Source organism: Tribolium castaneum, chromosome 5 (genome assembly GCF_031307605.1).
Source record: "Tribolium castaneum strain GA2 chromosome 5, icTriCast1.1, whole genome shotgun sequence".
Classification (NCBI taxonomy): Eukaryota; Metazoa; Arthropoda; class Insecta; order Coleoptera; family Tenebrionidae; genus Tribolium; species Tribolium castaneum.
The window spans coordinates 15,033,901-15,054,706 of NC_087398.1; the positions used below are offsets into that span (position 1 = coordinate 15,033,901).

At 30.9% G+C, this 20,806-nt stretch overlaps 1 protein-coding gene across 1 annotated transcript; it reads left to right on the top strand.

The window, feature by feature from the left end:
- The first annotated feature begins 806 nt into the window (after window positions 1-806).
- On the top strand, window positions 807-16,650 carry LOC661127 (uncharacterized). The gene is made up of 3 exons (XM_971280.4): window positions 807-964; window positions 11,670-12,221; window positions 16,333-16,650. Exons 1-3 carry the CDS (start codon window positions 944-946, stop codon window positions 16,354-16,356), a joined length of 597 nt encoding a protein of 198 aa, XP_976373.1. The 5' UTR covers window positions 807-943; the 3' UTR covers window positions 16,357-16,650.
- The last annotated feature ends 4,156 nt before the right edge of the window (window positions 16,651-20,806 follow it).

A 20,806-nucleotide genomic window follows, 5' to 3' on the forward strand; every position in this document is an offset into this window, starting at 1 on the left:
ATAATAGCAAAAGACAAATATGAATAGTTTCCGGTACTTTTTAACAAAGTTTCTAATCGTAGTGTTCAAAAAACTTTGAATATGCGGTGTTTAATTAAAAATTTAGCGGTTATGTAACCCGTCAAACAATATACACATTGCACAATTATCTGAATTGGTAAACGCGACATTTAATTTTTTCCAAGCTTCACTTTCTTCAACTACGAAAAGTCTCAAATTTCTCCGTGATGGAAAACATTGATTGATGTGATTTTTCTCGATTAGGATTCAAAATTGCGGCGTTTCCTCACATGGACTTTCTACTATGAATGAATAAATTAAATCAGAGCAGAATTTTTACTCGAAACCACTTCCGCCAAGATAAATACCACCGAGGACAAAAAGTCGTATCGTGTCATATTATTGGATTGGATTTATCAAAAAAGTACGAACAATGGACAAGCGCATTATCATGCAAGACACATTCCTCCGATAAATCACATTTAAATATTAATGAAGGAATGTTATTGTTATTTATACGTGATCGGATCCATAAACTAATAAACTTGCTGAAAAATACCGTTCACGTGAAAGTTATCTCATAATTAGTTTAACTTGTAGTTGTAGTAAAATTACTTATCGATGACAATGTGTCAATAGAGCGGCTCTCAACTTTTTCACTTTCTTATATTAAGTGTTAATAAACGTGGCGATTTTTGAAACAAAGATTTTTGCTTTTAACAATTATTTCTAGCGATGAAATCACTTGGTTTGTTTGAAAAAAAGTCGTACAATTGCTCGCAAAGTGGACACGAGACGAAATGAGATTGCCGGAGTATTTTTGAGGTGACGTATGAAAATCCGCGCGGGAGAAATGGTAAACTATATAAGAGCTTAGAAAGGACGATTATGTTTATATTATTGTTGAAGTTCCAAGTGAAATAGTGTTTGGTGTAGACAAGAAATGGCTTTTCTATATAAACTGGTAAGTGTACTTTATTCCAATCAATTTTCGCCTCATTTATTACGTCTTGTTTTTGAGTCACCTTCAAATGATTTTTTATACAACAGATCGATTTTACAAAAAATATGATTTTAGAAACAGGAAATGAACAGCTCCAAATGATGGCCAATGTCAAATAGCACTTTCATTTTTTGTCATATTTCACTTTCTCCAATTTTAGGAAAATTACTTTCAATCTGGATCACAATCATTTTTCATGCCCGTTGAAGCCGAACCGAAGATATTTTCAAGGTCTTTCGAATTTTCTAAAAAATTCCATCAGAATTTTGCGATTCATTTGTGACACATCTTGTCTTTTTTTAGAACCAAGTACCAAAAAACACGCAAGGTCGTTAAATAATTATTTTAATTATAAAGTCGTGGCTTAAATGGACTAGCGCCAAATTATGGTCAAGTCGTGAAGTGAATTCAAATTAAAATTTGCAGGAAGTAGTTTTCGTTGGTTGGTGTAAACAAAGATTAAGTATAATGATTGCACATAAATCTTGTTTTTACTAGAATGGATTCAATCGATCATAAATTTGCACAACTTACCGGTTTATGGGATAGACAAGTAGAGAAATAATATTACCATTTTGGGATTTTGTTTCAAGGTTAATTAATTACAACAACTTGGCTTGCAACACCATTTTTCAAAATGTGTCATAAATGGGAAAAAATGACTTTTTCATAAATAGCAGAGTTAATTATTTTGAAGACTATTTTTTCTAAATCAAAAACTAATAAATCAAAATAGCATCAATTTCAATCGAATTTATTTATTGTTGTAGGCTGTTTTTTGTCGAAATCGTATTTCCATATCAAAAATGAACTAAGGTCAAAAGAACGCCAATTTCGATAAAATTAATGATTTTTCCGCCTATCTTTACCGAAGTTTTGCAAAATAAATTTATTGTTTATTATAAAAAAATATAGAAAAACATTCAAATTATTTCATTTTTCGATTAATTTAATAATTTTTCGGCTCGTTTTAGGGATAGATGTGTTTAACTTTGGTAAAAGGACCGTGTAACAAAAAAAAGGAAGAAATTTATTACATATCTCTTATCGTTCAACTGTTTTTTTTCAATTGTTTCTCAACTAAGAAAAAATTTTGGCCCAATTTTGCGCAATTTTGCAAATTCATTTTTTTGGCCATGTTTCACACGAAATTTTAAAAAGCTTGCTTAAAATTATTTTGAAGAAGGAGCAAGTAACACAATTCAATTTAATGATTCTGTAGCAAATCATAAATTTGGTTTATAACTCATATTCGAGCTAAAAAGTCAAAAATATTTTAGTTTTGAATAATTTTGTGTTTTTTCCGCCAGGTTGCGCAAAATATTAGGAAAAACCTCAACAACTCCAAAAGGCGTGATTTATACAAATTTTGCATAACATTTAATAGCGTTACAAATTAATCATCGGGCCAAAAGTTACAGAAAAATTTGGTGTTATTAGGCCTTTAAAAAATCTCTAACTTGTGATAAGATAAATACAAATATTCACCATTTTCCATGTTACTTATAAACTCAAAAAAGAACTAACAGCTTTTTTATTTACTTTAGTAATTTTTTGGCTTGCGTTGCACAATTTGTTTTACAAATTATTGCCTTTCCGGTAGAAGAAATAAGCGAAAATGATTTAGCGAGTTTTGGGACCAGTTTTATGGATATGTGGCGAATAAACTTCCTATAATGTGATAAAAATGTAATTTTTAATTAAATTTGGTAATTTTTTTGGGCTGGTTTTTGCAATATTTGATCAACAACTTGAAAATAGACAAAGAACAGAATTTTTATCTAAACTTTTAGCGTTACCTTCGTCTCATCCTGATAATTGAGTAAATTTTCTGCTTGATTTTAACAATTTTTTACATATTAATTGCCAAAAATAAAAAGGGCAAAAACACATTTTTTTATAAAAAAAAATTATTAAATTGTTCAGATCAACATTTTTTTGCGAAATATTTGCCATTCTATTACAATAATGAGCCCAAAAAAACATATTTAGTAATTTTTAAGTCAGTTTAAAAAAAAGCACGAATAATATTACACTCGGTCAAATTTTGTGATTTTTTGACCAGATTTACCGAAGATTGGGAAAAATCCGCTTATAAATTTTTGAAAAAAATCTTTGTACGTTTTTTGGGCGAAATAATTACGTTTCTAATGGTTTCTAGTTGAAAAAAATGCGTCAAATTGCTTAATTTAATTTAACGATTCATTTTCGATGCGGTTTTAGTAAACTCTCCTCAAATTTCTAGGTAATTTTTTAGTTCAAGACAATTTGCTTGACCATTTTGTCCTGCAACACAAAAATAAACTGCTCGAAAATAGTGTTAGATGTAAACAGATTTTTTAAAAATTTAGAAATGCAGTCATCGGATTTGAATATATTTTTAAAAAAAAATTAAATTTGTTGTTTAGTGTTATTTAAGGGTGCTACTTTTTTACTGGAAGATACAAATCCAACACATTATCTCTAAAGGATAAAATAAAAACTTTCGTAGAAACAACATGTGTGTTAGTATTTTTCATGTTTTCGCAAATTTTCGTTAAAATTAAAAATTATCCCTAATTTTTTTCGGTCGATCAACTGACATGTCTATAAATCGCATACTACTACAGTGAAACCTTCCTTAATGGACTCCTCCTCACAACGGACATCTCCTCACAACGGACATTTTTTAGGAACGTAACAAAACTTATATTTAAATTTCTATCCCCTATTAGGGACACCTCTCCACAACGGACAATTTAAGGTTCCCCATCGGTGTCCGTTGTTGAGAGGTTTTACTGTATTTTATTCCAATATTTTCATCTTACACTAATTTTAAACTTAGCTCAGTTTTACTTTATTTTTTCATAATTAAGTATTAAGCTTTGTTTTCGCTAGTCAAAGATACATATAGACCCAAATTTGGCTATTCAGACAAAGAGACAGAGTACAAGACCATGTTTCCGAATAGGTGTTCAATTACCTAATTTGATAAATAATGATGTTTTTTACCTTTAACATTATAAGGCTGTTTACAATAAAATCACACGGTATAATTGTTGTGTATTTTTTGTTTATTCTTTTTGAATATGCACAGCGATTGAAAATCAACGGTGTTTAAACCATTTCTTGCTTCCAGTTTTTTCTTTTATTTATAATAATTCATTGGCTTTTGCTCTAATAAGCCGTTGAAAATGAAAGTTGATTGAGTAAGATTTATTAATAAAAAAGGCAATTCCGATTTGAATAGTAATTACGAGTTGATTTCTGGCAAAACTAAGACGCAACAGACGAAAAACAAATTAAATCTAACCTTCGCACGTGCAAACACAACTCAGGTTATGGCAAATAAATTAAAATAGTCGATGAAGAAGCGCACTTTGCTTTTATTAATGATGGGAAGTACAGATCAATAATGACGCAAATAAAAAAATTAAAACAGTAACCTGTTCGATTACATAAAGTTTGTTAAAACCCATGTTTGTGGAATAATGCACTCCCACCTGAAGAAAGAAAATAAAGAAATAAATTATGCAGATTATGTGTTGCGATTGCGAAACGTCAAGTGACAAATTATCCGCTTATTGAAACGTCTTTTAAACAACGATTTCCGGCTTGAAGTCTATTAGCTCTAAGATTAGCACGTCCTATTCTACCAGTTCTGAAGATGTGTGTGTATCTACCATGAAAGTGAAATTTTGCCCGAAATAAACTGGAAAAGAAAGTACCAAAACGTTGCGAATCCTCCAAAATCCTCGAAAATGACATAAGAACAATTGCTATACAAATTGAAACCATCATTGAAACTAGTCAGGAAGTGAATAAATCGGGGGATTCCTTGTTCCTAGTCTCTCTCGAGCATTTTTTATTCACGCATTGAATCTCTGAACCAGTTCAGCCACCGTAACGTATAAAGAAATGGGGAGAAAGTCCAGCTGCTTCAAGTTCACTGCTAGAGAAATGCACTGTTTATTTAAAAAAGTGAAAGGTTGATCTGATCGAAAATGAAAGCAGGCTATCAGTCTGCGCCCTGTAATAATCATAACCGATTTTATAACGCTTCTAAATAATTATCTCGTTTGACTTTTGACTCGTAATTTATAGGATGGGTGTCGTAGGCGTAAGACAATCCATTACGGGCTTTGCCCTTTTACTTTTATGATCATTTGTATTGTCACTCTATTGCCACTTACATCATTTGGCATATTGCAAAAGTGATGTGTTCTATATTTTGGGTTCGAGGACCATAAACGTATGCCACTTTTTGAATATAAACAATTTACCTAATTACACAACGCCACTTGATAGCAAAGTGCTAAAAAAAGAAAGTATTATTATGCAGTAGAGACGCGGAAATAGTTTCAATAAGTAGCTAGTGTTGTAAGTTTATTGCTCTAAAAGCAAAATTGCGTTACTTTTTACCATAAGTTACATATCTACCGGCAAATACGATTAGACACAACTTTTATTTTGCATTTCTGGGCGTTTGTTTGACACACGGATACTACAAATTTTAATTGAAAGAAATGGCAAAAGCTGAAAACTTGACCAAAACTTGAAAGAATAATTTCAAGTTATGTTTTGTTAATGAAAAATTTCAAATGCCTTTGCACCCGGAACAGGTACCCGGAGTAACTTCGGGTTTTTACCTATCAATAAATAATAATAAACAAATTTCAACAGTTTTTAAGAAAATCAAAACATTTGTTAAAACTTTATCAAGTTGTGGGTTCACTTTTTTTTGAAATCAAAAGATTTTTGGGATTAGATTTGTTTTCTGAAAAAGTCAGGAAAATTTTACGATTGATTTGAAAATAAATAATTAATATAACCAATAACCAATGAAAAATTATTTCGAGAAAACTAAATAAAATTATTAAGTCCTAAGTTATTATGTTTCCATCAAGTCTCTATCAATTTCTATCAATTCACACAATTTTTTAATAAAAAAAACTTCAAACTGCCAAGATAGCAGTGCTGGAAATTATCGCACATACGTGCGGGTATGAAGATTATAAAATCTACTGAAGTTATTAGAGTTCAAAATGACAAATTAATATTTTTAGAGAAATTGATGCTTAAAACCAAACATCGACCGATATTTTGACAGCAATATGCTCTTCGAAGAGTCCTCAAGCCATATAAAAGTTCTTAGGATCGTTTTTTAAAGAATAAAATATTGAATGAAGAATGAAAGTGAATAAGTAACCGATCAAAATTTAGAAAAAAATCGGGAAAGTCAGAAACTTTATAATTAGACCAAAAATCGTTTTTTCATGTTTTAATGAGAAACTTACAGACACAGTATTTCATAAAATGTCCTTGGATCGCCTTAAAAAATCAATTCCAGATCCAGAAAAATCGTTTGAAATATAGTTTTCTATAAGATGATTTAAAAGTGTCGGACCTACTTATGAATGCTCATAAAAGACATTCATTTAACTGTGAATTCTAGTTTTACTATACAAAATTAGAACTATCTGACTCCCTCAAGTTCCCTAAAACTAGATTTTCCTAGAAAGATCAGGTTAAATTAAACATAATGGGCTTTATCTTTTTGTTCTTGGCTTACCTTCTTTATAAGCAGCAAATGTTTTTTTAATTTTTTTATAATGAACTTGAACCACAAGACACAAAAATAACAAAAAACCATCACTTTTTATACAATAAAGCAAGAACGAAAAAAAAGCTCCTTGTGTAATAATTTCAATGAACTTTTTTATTTTTTATTTTTTTTTATTTTTTTATACTTACCAGGAAGATACTATCTAAGTCACACTAATCAAAAATGTCAGTTGACGTCAGAAACGTATTTTTTTCTTTAAAGCAGTATTAAACGGGCTCTTTTTAATGAAAAATCTAAATTATTTTTAGTCTGACAAGTAATGACAGTACAAATTTTTCTGAAGTGGCAAAAAGTGGCAAAGATAAAACATTTATGTGATCTTAACCGAACTAAAATTATAATTGCTCAAAACGCCTTGAGTGTTTTACTGTTTTTGTTTCGGAATTTTCAATTAAAAAAAATAGGAGGAATTTTATACTATTAAAAAAACCATTGCAATAATTTGAAAAAATATTTTTTTAATGTACATACAGCGTTGAGCGTTTTGTGCCTAAGCTATGTCCCTTATGAAAAAACAATTAGTCCATCATCAAGTAATTAAAAAAATGTGATTATAAAATTTTTCAAAATTCTTTTTAGTTTTCGAGTTATTAAAAAAATTTTGCTCCCCACCACAGCGATTTTTTTGGTAAAAGACTATGCTCTAGAAATTACTTCTAATTCAATAATATTGTTTTTAAACCAGTGGTTCTCTGAAAATAAATTATTAAATTTGCTTTCCGAGCTCGTAACGAAAGTTTTTCGAACTTGTCCGAAGTGGTTGCGAAAAATTTGACGAATCAAATTAATCACATAAAAACATCCATAGATGACATCTTCGGTCAAACCCGGAAAACCGTTGTAATGAGCTCGGATCGCAAATTTACTGGACTAGTTTGCTGGATTATATTTCCCGGACTAGTCCGGTTAAGTATTTATTTATTATAAATAGGTACAATTGTGTGCAGAAATGCTACGTCTACCACGTCTTGGTATTTGCTTACTCGTCCAGTAAAACCTTACTTTCCGGACTTAAAATACGTAAAATGCTATTTAATAGAAAACGTAGTTTCAACTAAAATAGTAACTATTTTACAAACCAGCCAAGGATCTTGGCTAATTTACTTTAAAGACAAAATAGCTGGACAGTTTATAATATAAACCCTCCAAGGCAGTGAAAACCAAACTTTCTCGTAAACAAAATAACCAATGCTTTGACTAGTTTAGAAAATACAAACAAATCTATAATAAAAGATTAAAAAATGGTCTAGTATAACCATATTTAGAAATCTTTTGCTGAGGAATAAACTGCAACCCAAATGCACACCAGATTTTCCTTTTTGCTTTGATTTCCTCTGATTTCCACGGATTTCCTCAAGATTGTCCAGAATTTTTCAAAACAAGTTCCCGTAAATTAAATATCTATTACTTGTTCACCGCAGATTTTTCTTCATTCTTTCACAATTTAATTATCATAATAAGTATTTTTTAAGTTGTAGTAAGTTAAATCATTGGAAATATTCATCTTATCGAAATCAAAAGACAAGTTAAATTCAGATATTTAATGATTATTTGATTTAGTGTATTTTATCTTGCTCGATGTAATAAAATGGTTATTTGGTATTTTTTTTATTCTACTGGTGAAAAATTAATCTCACAAATTTATGAATGTACTATCTATAAAAGAATTATACACTTAAACAAACGTTGGCACTATCTGCTCGTGATTCTTTTCTAAAACTCGTGTTCCACACTCACTCGCAGATAATCATAAGCATTTCTTTACTTGTACCGGGTTTGTCAAGTTTTACACTCAGGCACTTTTCACCTCTTTGTAATTTATCTAAAATTCTAAAAAAAATCGTATGTGATTTTATGGTATAGGAGAACGATTTAACCAATTTTTAAAATGATTACTTGTATGGTGTGTTTTTTCACTTTCGCTTAGTTAACTATACTCTAATGTCAACGATCTTTGGTCCATAGGTGTATTTTGAGGTAGTGCATCAAAGTGCCTAATTAAATTTTTGAGAAAATGTGTCGTTGATTTTTAATTTCTATTTTGATATTGAGGCAGCTTTTTTCCCATGAATTTTGGTAAAATTGTAAATCACTTCCACAAAAGGTCTCCATCAGGATGGTGATTTTCAAAATTTATTACATTTGTTGTAAAATTGGCACGCGATCATTGTTGGGTCTGAAGGTTGAGACAGCTAGTAAGAATTTTTCAGGCCCGGATTACCATTTATTTTATCTGTTTACTCTAAATGGAATGTTAATCTTTAAATCTTACGGCAAGGGTTCATGCGAATTGTAAACGAAGAATTTGTTTGTGCTTAGACCAAAATAGTCATCAATTTAAACATCTGATGTAATTTTTTAATAAAAACATTTTTAACACTTAGTGTGCTTATTCCGGTCCTGGCTTTAAAACCGCCCGATGGGACCGTTGTAAAATTTATGAAGTCATTACTATTATTGGGGTAGGTAGTGGGTCCTTTTGTAGCGGAAATTTATCACTACTCAGATTTGTCCACCATAAATTGTACTGAAATTTCCGATGAATAATATCAAAATGGCTTTTACTCCAATTCTAACGATTTTTTTCAAGTCAAATTTTTGCAGAATAATTTTATTTTGTATTTCCGATCCATTGATGTAAAATACAGCTAATGTGATTTTTTGGTCAAATATTTTTTTTCGTTTTTATTGGACAAATGAATCAATAGAAAAAAATATTTTTTTTCCTAGCGAGATTGGATATCAGTGCAGTGGAATATATTTATTTCATATTTTTTTTCTCTCTTCTAAGGGGTGTAAAGTGCCTGAGTGTAAAACTTGACGATTGCCTATTGCTGTCTTGCAATATCCATAAATAAAGCGAGAATTTATTAATGAAAAATTAAAAACGGCAAATGCAAACTGCATTCGTAAGAATGAGATGTCAAGTAAATCCGAGGATAAAACCTATTCGGAATACTGAATATATAACGTCAAATCTTGAAAATGGATTCCAAATTGATTGTATATATACTGATATGTCAAAAGCTTTTGATCGCATTTCCATTGAGTTATTAATATCAAAATTAGATAATTTAGGTTTTGGGGATCCAGTCCTTAGTTGGATTTATTCTTTTTTATCTAATCGTGTACAGTATGTAACTATAAATGGTGTTAAGTCTCGCGCAATTCACCCATCCACAGGTGTGCCTCAGGGGTCACATCTAGGCCCTATTCTTTTTTCTCTATATATAAATGATGTCAAAACAGCGATCGAAAGCTCTGAAATCTTTCTTTTTGCCGACGATGTAAGGATTTTTAAAGTTATTATAAATCCAAACGACTGTGATATATTACAACGTGATTTAAATAGTTTTTGTATGTGGTGTAAAAAAAATTTTTTAGAACTGAACATAAATAAATGTAAATCACTAAGATTTTCTAGAAAATTATATTACAATTTACCATCTTACTTTATATCAGGCAATCAACTTGAATGTGTCACTCATATTCGCGATTTAGGAGTTATTGTAGACAGCCAGTTAAGTTTTGACTATCACGTTAACCACATTTTGTCGAAAGCAAACAAAACATTAGGATTTATAAAAAGACAGTGCTCTGATTTTTCAAGTTTGCGTGTTGTAATGTTATTATATAATTGTTATGTTCGTCCAATTTTGGAATACTGCACAATTATTTGGCAACCTTGTTATAATGTTCATATTAATCGAATTGAAAATGTTCAGAAAAAATTTGTTAAATTTGTATGTTACAAATTTAACATATTTTATGACAAAAATAATTATATAAACATTTTAAGTTATTTAGGACTATCCTTATTATCTTCTCGTAGAATATTTAATGACGCGTCATTCGTATATCGTATATTGTCTGGTAATGTAAATTGTAATCCTATTCTTCCGCTATTTTCAATAAATATACCCGTTTGTAACGTTAGAGAGCCTAGAATGCTTGTAGTGCCTTACCACCGTACCAATTATGAGAAAAATTCTTCTAGGCTGTCTAAAACATGCAACGTACTTTCTGGTAATTTAGATTTTATAGGTTTACCTAAAAATAGATTTCTAAAAGATTTAAAAACTGTTATTGAACATAGTGAACTTAGCTCTTTTAATAATTAACACTTTATTTTATATTAACTGTATTGTACCTATCTGTGTTTGTATTTATCTTTGTATTTTATATATCACTTGTACTTGGCGTGGCCGTTAATAAACATTAATAAACATTATTATTAATACCGGGTGTTCAAAAACTGGAGTACCAACTCAATAGTGTGGGCTAAAGAATGTTTACATATAAAGGTAAGGTAACATTGAATAATAATTTAAATTAAAGAAGTTAACAAAATAAGTTTGTAGCTCCATAATTTTTAAAATATGAGGAATTTTTTCAAGATTTTTCCCGTAATTTACACATGCTTCTCATCAAGTTACCACTGAGTTCATGTAACTTATATTACATACAAATTATACGATTTTGAGAATACTTCACGATATAGACCACAAATTGGGAGCTTCTGTGTAAGAAAAAAATGTATTAAATTGAATCCCAACAACAAATTTAAAACCAATAAAATCTATTGATTTAATGAAAAATTTTTTCTTTGAAAATTGGCTGTTGTTGCTGTAGGATGAGACAGATCATAAGCATTTTTACATCAAAAACTGCATGAACATTATTTTCAACAGCCCCAATTCATAAAAGACGTCGTCATATAGATTTTATTAATTGAAAAAAAAAATCATTTCTTTAGCTTTTCCACGCTATAAACAGTGTATAGTCTATACTCTTTATCATCATTTATCATAAACTATATGCTGAAGCTCTATCACCCCAAACATGTTGGCGACAGGGCTCATAAAATCTCAGCTTGCGCAAGCACATTATTTAAAAATTTCCTCCGATTTTCCCTGATTTCCTCTATTTTGTACACCCCTGCGGGTGTTTACCCCTCGTCTTTTCCTAATAATTTAACAATAAAAGCTGTTTGAACAAGTTAGGTAGATAAACAACATCGATTAGACACTGCTCAAAATACATAGCTTTGATTACTTCCAGGTATACTGCGTTGCTGTGATCACAGTAGCAAAAGCCATACCAACGACAAAAAGCCCCAAGACCTACCAAACCGAAGAGACCGATGACAGCTACAACCCGCGACCGTACGACGAGCCGATCACCTACGAGTCCTTCGCCATCCCCACCAACCTCCAACTCCCCAAATCCGAGTCAGCGCAAGTCCCTTTCTACGTCCCTGACATCACCACAGCCCTAAAAGCGCCCCAATACAGCTCCGAACCCAACTACTACCAAGTCCCCATACCGGCCCAAGACCTCGTCGCCCCCTCTGAAACCGCCTGGAACCCAGACAACGACCCCAAATTCTTCTACGAAGTCCCGGCCTCCCTCACCCAGCAGAACATCCCCACCAACCTCTACCCCAAGAAATTCAACAAAGACGTCCACGTCAAGAGCAAACCCTACTCGAGCAAACCCAAACAGGAAATTGTTTTGGAGCCCATCAACGAGAAACAGTTCCTTGCCAAGCAGAAGAGTTTGACCAAGGTTTACGACAGTCTGGCGAAGAAGGAGAATCAGAAGGATCTTCAGGTACAACAGTTCTTTGCCCAGCCTAAGATTTCGCATGCTGGCTTTGTGGAGAGTGACGAAGGGGTTGGAAAATTCAGCGCCGATTTAACTGCTTCTCTTGGGGGTTCTTCGCCTCTTACTCATCATTCTTCTTCTTCGCCGCATGGCGAAAGGCATGAGTTTCATATGGCGGGGCATGATGGACCCCACAGCTACAAGTGGGGGTTTGATACAGGCAAAGGGTAACTTTCGCTCGCTTTCTTCTGCCTCTTTGCGGCTTTTTCACCTCAAGACAACCAGAATTATTTAATTCGAATTTCAAAAATTTTGATGTGAAAAAGCTGACTAATCATTAAACTGCTTATGCGGGTTCTAAATGCTTCAAGTTTTTCTTTCATGGTACAATAATTTCGCTTTTTTCCTTGCAAATCAAACTAAAACACAACATATGTCAAGAACGGATTTTGACATTTGATTGAAAAATTTACAATAACAGACTATCAAGTTTACTCAGTCATAACTATTACTAACTTTTTCCGACAAAACCCGTTTTAATTTTAATTGGGGGATGATTTTTTATAATTCATAATTATAATATGTTTTTTTAAGTGTGATTTTAATCGAATGTTTTTTTTTGAAGGAGATTCTAAAAACATACTACGTAATAAACTTTTTTAATTATTGAACATTTTTAAAAAAGGAAAACTTTTTAGCTTCTTAACTTTTTAGAGATAAAATTTCTTGAGAGTGTATTTGATGTTTCAAAACTATAGAAAAAATGGCAACAGCGCACTTACATTTTTTGAGGTCAAATATTCCTAATTAAAACTTTCTGTGTTTACACGTGATTCGGTGTTAAACTGGATTCTACTGACAAATTTAGTGTCAAGATAACCCACTGATTAATAAAAGAGAAAACCAACCGCGTTTTTATAGTTTTGAAACAGTAATTAGTTACTTATACTTTATAAGAAAAAGTTTTAGGTAATTTTTGAATTGACTTAACGTAAAAAGATATAGGTTTCACTAATTACCTCTGTTCCTCTGTTCTTCTTCAAGCAGACAAGCATTTGTAAAATGGTGCTTGAAAAACATAGTTATTCGAAAAAGTAAAAGTGATAAGAGATCACTCCGAATAGGTAAAAAACACTTTCACAGTTTTAAGAGTGAAGCATGAAATCCATAATACAATGTGTTCAAGAATGATTGTTTATCAAGTCACATAAAATTTGAACGTAATGTGCCGCTTAATAATAAATAATGCAAAAAGGCTGCGGACTCAAAAGCAAAGAAAACTCAACAACAAAAATCACTGAAAGACATATAAAACACAAATTAAGACAATCCCTACACTTAAACAACTTTGCCGAAAAGTGCAAAAAAGTAAAAACCAAATTTAAAGATTTGAAGAGAAACTACAATAGTCATTTAGACGAAGCGGCACATTGAATTAAAATTCCATAGTCAACTTGATGAACAACCATTTTTTAACACATTGTACAAAAATAACAATACTATACGATTCCTGATTTTTCGGCTTTTTTTACGAATAAGCTTCCCGAAATACTAAAAGCGTTTCTGGTTCATGTGCTAAAAGCTGGATAAATGAAAAATTATGTCATTTTTGATTAAGTAATTTAGTGATTTCCGGTAATTTCCATTTTAGTTTAAGAAAACTTTGCGAAAAAACTGATTTCTAGTTAGTCACAAATCTCAAATTGTATGATTTTTGACAAAATTCAGCCAAATAATTGAGTTTTTACACAAAAAAAATGCCTAAAAACGCAGAAATATACCACTTTTGACTCAGTTCGGCGCAAACCGGATAACGAAAAACTGCAAAAGAAACAACATACGAATCTGTTTTTATTATACATGTGATATTTTCAGAATTTTTCTGCGATTTCTTAATACATTATCAATAAAATATATACCTAACATGAAAATAATTATTATTCGAAATTTTATTAGGAAAAAATTCTTAATACAATATATAAGCCATTTTCACAATTTTTAAATCTGATATGAAATAAAACAAAAATATACCATTATTGAACCAGTTCGTGATTTTTCAGCTTACTTTTGTCGAATTTTCTCAAAGTAATTTAGTTTCTACCATGTTGCTACTTTAACTAAAAGCTCGACACATGAAAAAATAATGAAGTTTTTGGGGCCAAGGGATTCTAAAGGTGCTCAAATGCAGTAATATAACTCAATTCATCGATTTTTCGACACATTCTTGACCACTTTTCACGAAATAATTGCATTTATAATTGAAAAATGCATAAAATGCAAAGAAGGCAATATTCATAAAATGATTTCTAGACCAGTTTAGCAATAATTTGCTATAAAAATGGGTTCTGTCTCAAAAATTGTAATTTTTTTTGTTTATTTTTTCCCTGAACAGTAAGTGTGTTTTTAGTTGAAAAATGTACAAAAATGCACGAAAAATATAGCTTTTTACGCTTTAGACGCTAATTATGAGCGATTTTTTGGTCAAATTTGCGAAATTATAATTTTTATCACTAAATTTTAATTGAAAAACACATTTCTGACACTTTCGACAATGTTTTCTCTTTTCTTTTTGCATATCTTTCCAAATTAGTGAGTTTTTTAACAGAAAACACTTTAAATCGAGCGTTTTAAATGCAATGATAAAGCAGTTAGGATAGAGTTTTTTTATTTTCTTCTTTGTTTGGCGAAATGTCTACAAATTAGTTAATCTTCCAGGGAAAAAACATTAAATCAAACGAAATTCATATTGAGTTTAGTAAAAATGATAAATACCTAATACGTAGGTCAAACAGGACTTATGGTTTTCTTTCGTGTTTAAATATTAAGTCATAATTAAATTAAATTATTTTTTTTCCACTAAATTAGTCGAAACATTCAATAATTGGTGATTGCAGAATTAATTTTACTATATTCTGGTCTATTTTCAATTAAAAATTATTTAAATTGTGAAAGCATTTTTAATTTTCAATTTCACTTTCAGTTAATGATTTTTTAAATTAAATACCTAAGCAAAGTAAACACATGCCAGGTTTAATTTTGTAATTTTCTTACTTCTTTTGTGGAGTTATGTGCGAAATGAATTAAACTGGTAAAATAAAACACTCTAAATATCGGCAAAAATAATCATTAATTTCGGACTTTTCTTTACTATACAGGGTGAGTCAATAGTGGTTGATTTCTATTTTTTTAATATGCATCCAATAATACTGGTCCCAGCTGACCAGATCGGAAGTCGTTAAAAAAATTCAATTTTCTGGGTCTAGGTATTGTCAAGTACTTAAGTTTGTTTTGACAGTTTTTCTAAAATTTCATTAAAGACTATTATTATCTAAAAGATAAAAATCCAATGGTAAACGAAGTTTCCAGTGGTAAGTGCAATTAGTATTTTCGGTTGCATCTTAGGATGTAAGAAATAACCCACTATTGACTCACCCTGTATTTTTCTCGAAATTAACTAGTTTCAAAATGAAAAGTGTCCTAAACCAAAAACTGAAGATAGACAAAATCAGAAGTCTCCTCACATTTAAAACTTTCTGTCATAAGAAAATTTGTATCCTTTAAGTCCGCCCCTGACAAATGGTCGAGCAATAAAAATTGCTGCAATTACTCTTTTTGTAGAAAATTGAATTCTTTCGACTTTCTCCTTTCCGCAATATTTTTCATACATTAATTGTTTTCGCACTGTTTCAAATAAATACGGTGGAACGCACATTAATTATTTCCTATTTTGTAATAAACTATTTCACATTTTAATATCAATTATTTTTACTAACCATCGCTCTAACTCAGCTTGAACACATTAAAAAAATTGCAACTCTTTACAGTCAACCTTGATATACTTCCCGTTAGATAAAATTCAGACTCTTATTCACTTTCTAATTACGTGCATAATCAACCATTCGACTTATCATTACGCATTTTTACGCACATGACCGCTTTTATGACTTTTTTTCAACCAGTGACATGAATGGGGTCAGGTGGGTATGTTATGTTTATGGTAATTCGAGTTCAGATTGCGCAAAATTGTCTACAGTAGTAAAAATATAAGGAAGTGTAATATAGTAACCTTGCACGAAACAGGTAATTACCCACTCACGTCTTTTGTTATTATTTCCAGTCACAACAGGCAGTTCAGATATGAAGAAAGAGATAAAGAGGGGATTGTGAAGGGTCATTTTGGTTTCTTCGATAAACGTGGAAAATTGCAAATGGTTCATTACGACGCACATCCCCATGAAGGTTACCATGCAGATGGAAATTTCGGCAAATATTAATTTGTTATTAGTTCAATGTTTCAAAACGCTCAAATAACACTATTATAAATCAATGTTTTATATTGGTTTTTAGTATTAGGTTTAAAGGATCTTGAGAGGTGTGTGCAGCTCTCTTGTTATCTATTTTTATTATTATGTGAATAAAAGTTTTAATAATACAATGTGTGTTTTTTTAAGTCGACCAGAGCAAACGAATAACAGTGACAATAAAACTTAAATTACGTAAAATGTTATGCTACTCATGTACTATACTAATGTTTTACGTAGATATAACGTTATCGTAATAAAATAATGAATGCAATTTATTTGGAACAAAACATAATTATTCCAGCTATAATTACAGTGGAACCCCACTCATCCGCGACTTATTTATACTCATTCTGCGTTAGCCAGACAATCGATTTTCCTCTAATTTCCTTCATTTTTGAGTTTGTATGTTTGAATTCTCAGCAATTTTTAGTGAAACTGTTTGTAATTTGAAATTTACTTTTTAAGAACGAAATTTTTAAAAATTTCAGTTATAAATTGACATCTTGAAATCGTACTCGTCATAAAAAATCATGATGGCTTATTCTTTAAAAATAATAATATGTAAAAACAATAAAAAAATCTCTATAATTTTATTTTATATACCGGGTGCTTAAAAACCAGCGCACCAACTCAATGGTGTGTGGCAGAGAGATATGCTTACATAGAGGCCGGTCCAGCCCATCTACCATCTGATGTAGCTCAGTTACTATTAAAGTTGGACTTTTGACGTTTTGTAGATGTTATTTATACTCTAGGACACATTTCAGGAAAATATTGTTGACTATACAGTGTCCCAAAAAAGTATGACATCATCATAATATTTTTTTAATGGCATGCTATTATTTTTATCGTTATGAAACCTTTTTGGATTTGTACATGTTCCTAAAAACTCGTTTAAATCGGTTCAGGAATTATTGTTAAAATAAAAACCAAAAAAATCTGTTTTACATCTAGGAAATAATTTCAAGTGTTATACAGGTGATTCTTAAATAGACAAACAATTTTATCACAGCTTTCCGAGGATAAGTAGATACGATCTGCAGCACATTTTCGCTTTTATTTCCTAGGGGTAGAAATCCCCTTAATCCGTGTCACCTACGGCGCTCATAAGTTTCAATTAAAATCTTGAGTTTGAAAAAAAAATGTTTTTTTTAGATTTCAAAGATATTAAGGTAATTAATCAAAATCTTGTTGAAATTGGAAAAATCCAAACATTCAAAATCAAATTAATAACATTATTTGCACTTCTAAAGATTTTACAAACAAAAAAGTTTCTAAATTCGGTTAAAAAAATGATTTTTTTGAGTTTTCAAAAGTACGTAACCCAAAATCTTATCTAAATTTAAAAAATCTGGTATTTTAAATTCGGTGCAAATGCGCACGTCTTAAGATTTTAGCAATAGAAAAATACCTGAAATGTATTTAAAAGATGATTGAAAACAATCGTTTTAAAGATAATCGACTAAAATCTCTACAAAATCAAAAAGCTTAAAATCGGTCCAAATGACATTGCACTTCCAAAGGATCTAATAGGCATAGTAGTTCATAACGGGTATAGGGGAAAACCCCAAAATGCGGTCACTGCTTTCAGAACAAAATCTGAAGACTGAAAAATCTAATAAAAATCTAATACTCTGAAATTTTTTGCCATCAACAATTAGAATCATTCTTTATTATGAAATTGACTCGGTTTTTTTAACTGTACATAGGGCTATGTACCGGGTTCGTCAAGTTTTACACTCAGGCACTTTACACCTCTTAGAAGAGAGAAAAAAATATGAAATAAGTATATTCCACTGCACTGATATCCAATCTCGCTAGGAAAAAAAAAATTTTTTCTATTGATTCATTTGTCCAATAAAAACGAAAAAAACCATTTGACCAAAAAATCACATTAACTGTTTTTTACATCAATGGATCGGAAATACGAAATAAAATTATTCTGCAAAAATTTGACTTGAAAAAAATCGTTACAATTGGATTAAAAGCCATTTTGATATTATTCATCCGAAATTTCAGTATAATTTATGAAGGACAAGATTGAGTAGTAATAATTAATAAATCTTCGCTACAAAAGGATCCACTACCTACCCCAATAACAGTAATGATTGCAGAAATTTTACAACTAACGGCACGGTCCCATTGGGCAGTTTTAAAACCAGGGCCGGAATAAGCACACTAACGTGTTAACAATGTTTTTATTAAAAAATTAGATGTTCAAATTAATGACTATCTTGGTCTAAGCACAAACGAGTTCTTCGTTTAAAATTCGCATGAACCCTTGCCGCAAGAGTTAAAGATTACCATTCCATTTGCAGTAAACAGATAAAATAAACGAGAATCCGGTCTTGAAAAATTCTTACCAGCTGCCTTCAGACCCAACAATGATCGCGTGCCAATTTTACGGCAAATGTAATAATAAATATTATACAATAAGTGAATTAAACCATTGTTTATTTGCGAGAAGAAACTTTAATACCACGAGCGCAAGCGAGTGGATTAATTCTTCGAGCAAATTAATAGGTTTAATTCACGTGTCGTATATATTTTTTTATTCAATTTTGACCAAAATTTACCACAAAATGCAAGAAAATGTTAAAATTAACCGTTCGGTCTATACAAATCATATCACATGCGAATCAAATTTCCATAACAACGAGTTGTTTATTTATTTGCAAAAGTGCGAGAATTGTAACGCGTATGGAAAAAATGGCTAGAATCAGCGATTTTAAAGAGGAAAACCAGGTTTTCGTGCCTGAATTGGTCATTCAAGAAGCTTGAGAAGCTATAAATAAAGTGGTGCCAGCAAAATCTAAACAATTATACGAAAAAGAATATTCAAATTTTTGTGAATGGAGGAAGCGGAAGGATGCAAAGGGAGTAGACGAGAGAATAATTTTGACTTATATTTTTGAACGATCCAAAAATGCTAAATCTTCGTCATTGTGGGCGTATTATTCCCAACTGAAGAAAATGTTATCTGTTAAAGAAAATATTGATATAAGCAGGTTTGTGAGAATTATATTGTTTATAATAAGTTTTGAACTAATAAATAATTGATGTAGATTTCATCAGGTATCTGCTTTCGTAAAACAACACTCTGTAGGGCACAGACCAAAGAAATCTAAAGTCTTCAGCTTCGAAGATATGGAAAAGTTTTTAGACACTGCTTCAGATGATGAATATTTGCTGTAAAAAGTGGTTCTAATTGTGGGAGTTTTTGGAGGCTGTAGAATTCGAGAATTAGTTGCCATGTCAGTTGATGACGTCGATGATCGAGGCAACGTAATTGTGGTCAATATTCCTGACACGAAGACTTATAAGCCAAGAACATTTACTATCATCAATGGAAGTAACTCTATTTCTGCCATTGACGTTTTCGCAAGTACAGAAAACTACGACCCGAGAGTATTTTACACAAACGGTTACTACTATTTGAAAATTTCCCGAAAAAATTGCACGATTTCTTTGTTTTCCAAATCCAGAAGAATATACCGGATATAGCATTAGACGTTCAAGTGCAACTTTACTGGTAGACTCTGGAGCCGATTTAGCAGTGGTAAAGAGATACGGAGGATGGCGTTCAAATAGCGTTGTAGAAGGATATATAGAAGATTCCCTTAATAATAAAATTGAAATTTCAAGGAAAATCATAAACCATTCTTCAACAATCATTCAGAAGGAATCCACCTCAAATTCGGACGTACTTCCGCGTCATCAACATCAGTGTCAAATCAAAATATACATTTGCCTATTAATGATAGATATGGTGTACATTTCAGTAACCTCAGTAATTGTAACATTTATTTTAAATAAAAGTAAAGTCCGTTTTTTTTAATAAACAATTGTCACTGTCAAAATCAGAAAAAATCTTCGTTGTATGGCGTTAATTGAAGAAATTTATGAACTAGGTGTATTAATTGCTCATCCCAAATCTGGGCACGTAATGTAGATTTAGTTTCTCAATTTTTCATTTTAAAGCGATACGAACTACTTTTATACTCGATTTTGACACTGACAATTTGTTTATTTAAAAAAAAGGACTTTATTTGTTGGTTGGTATTCATTAAAGTTATTTAAATCAATAGTGGAATAATTTTCAAATCACTAGTGAATTAAAACCGTTTTAATTGAATAAATCACTACTTATGCGTGTTACTATGGAATCAATAATGTCACTTTATAATGTCAAAATTGAATAAAATTTTCAAAACGACCACCCTGATGGATACCTTATGTGGAAGTGATTTACAATTCTACCAAAATTCATGGAAAAAAGCTGCCCCA